The sequence below is a fragment of the Lipotes vexillifer genome, unplaced genomic scaffold (genome assembly GCF_000442215.2).
Source record: "Lipotes vexillifer unplaced genomic scaffold, Lipotes_vexillifer_v1.1 scaffold209, whole genome shotgun sequence".
NCBI lineage: Eukaryota > Metazoa > Chordata > Mammalia > Artiodactyla > Lipotidae > Lipotes > Lipotes vexillifer.
Window position 1 is genome coordinate 136,767 of NW_006787556.1, and position 618 is coordinate 137,384.

Genomic DNA, 618 nt, shown 5'->3' on the forward strand with positions numbered 1-618 from the left:
CCCCCAGGGGCGGGCCCCTCCCCCAGGTCACTCCCCTCCCCCACCGACCCGTAGCACCCCCACGCGTCTCAGCGCCCTCAGCCCCAACTACGGCCCCTCAGCGCTGGGTCTACCCAGTTGCCAGCCCCTTCAGCCCCTCCTCCTTGAGAGGAACCCCAGTCCTCCGTCTCCTCACCGGGGTTAGCTGTAGTCGCCGCCATAGCTGTAGATGCCACCGCCGCCGCACCCCCCCACAGTGGGAGGAGCCACCACCAAGGAACCGGGGGGAGGGGGAGGGGAGAGCCACTCCCCAGACGCGGCGCCGTACCGCCGCCAATACTACCGCGGAATCCAAGATGGCGGCTGCAGCAACCGCCCCCCGCCCCACCGTCCCCAGCCCCTACGACGGAGAGACCCGCCCCTAGAGGGGGAGGGGTCAGCCCCAAGGCCAGCCTCCTCGGGAAAACTGACCAATGGAATCGCAAAACGACCAGAAGCAGGACTGGCCACGGAGCTGCCAGCCAGTCCAGTGGAGGAGGGAGGGCGAGGAAGAAGTCCAGCTGTCTCTCTAATTCCGCCTCTTCTACCTTAGCGGTCAGCGATCGAGTGACGTCAGTGAAAAATAATTTTACTAAAAAG

General features: G+C 65.7%; 1 protein-coding gene across 1 annotated transcript in view; it reads right to left on the minus strand.

Annotated features, from left to right (window-relative positions):
• Positions 1 to 201, minus strand: part of ARNT (aryl hydrocarbon receptor nuclear translocator) — a 64,781-nt gene extending 64,580 nt beyond the window's left edge. The window contains exon 1 of the mRNA XM_007460233.1: positions 176 to 201. Within this exon, the coding sequence (XP_007460295.1) occupies positions 176 to 200 (25 nt within the window). The 5' untranslated portion in view covers position 201. The remainder of the gene's footprint in view (positions 1 to 175) is intronic.
• Between the last annotated feature and the right edge of the window lie 417 nt (positions 202 to 618).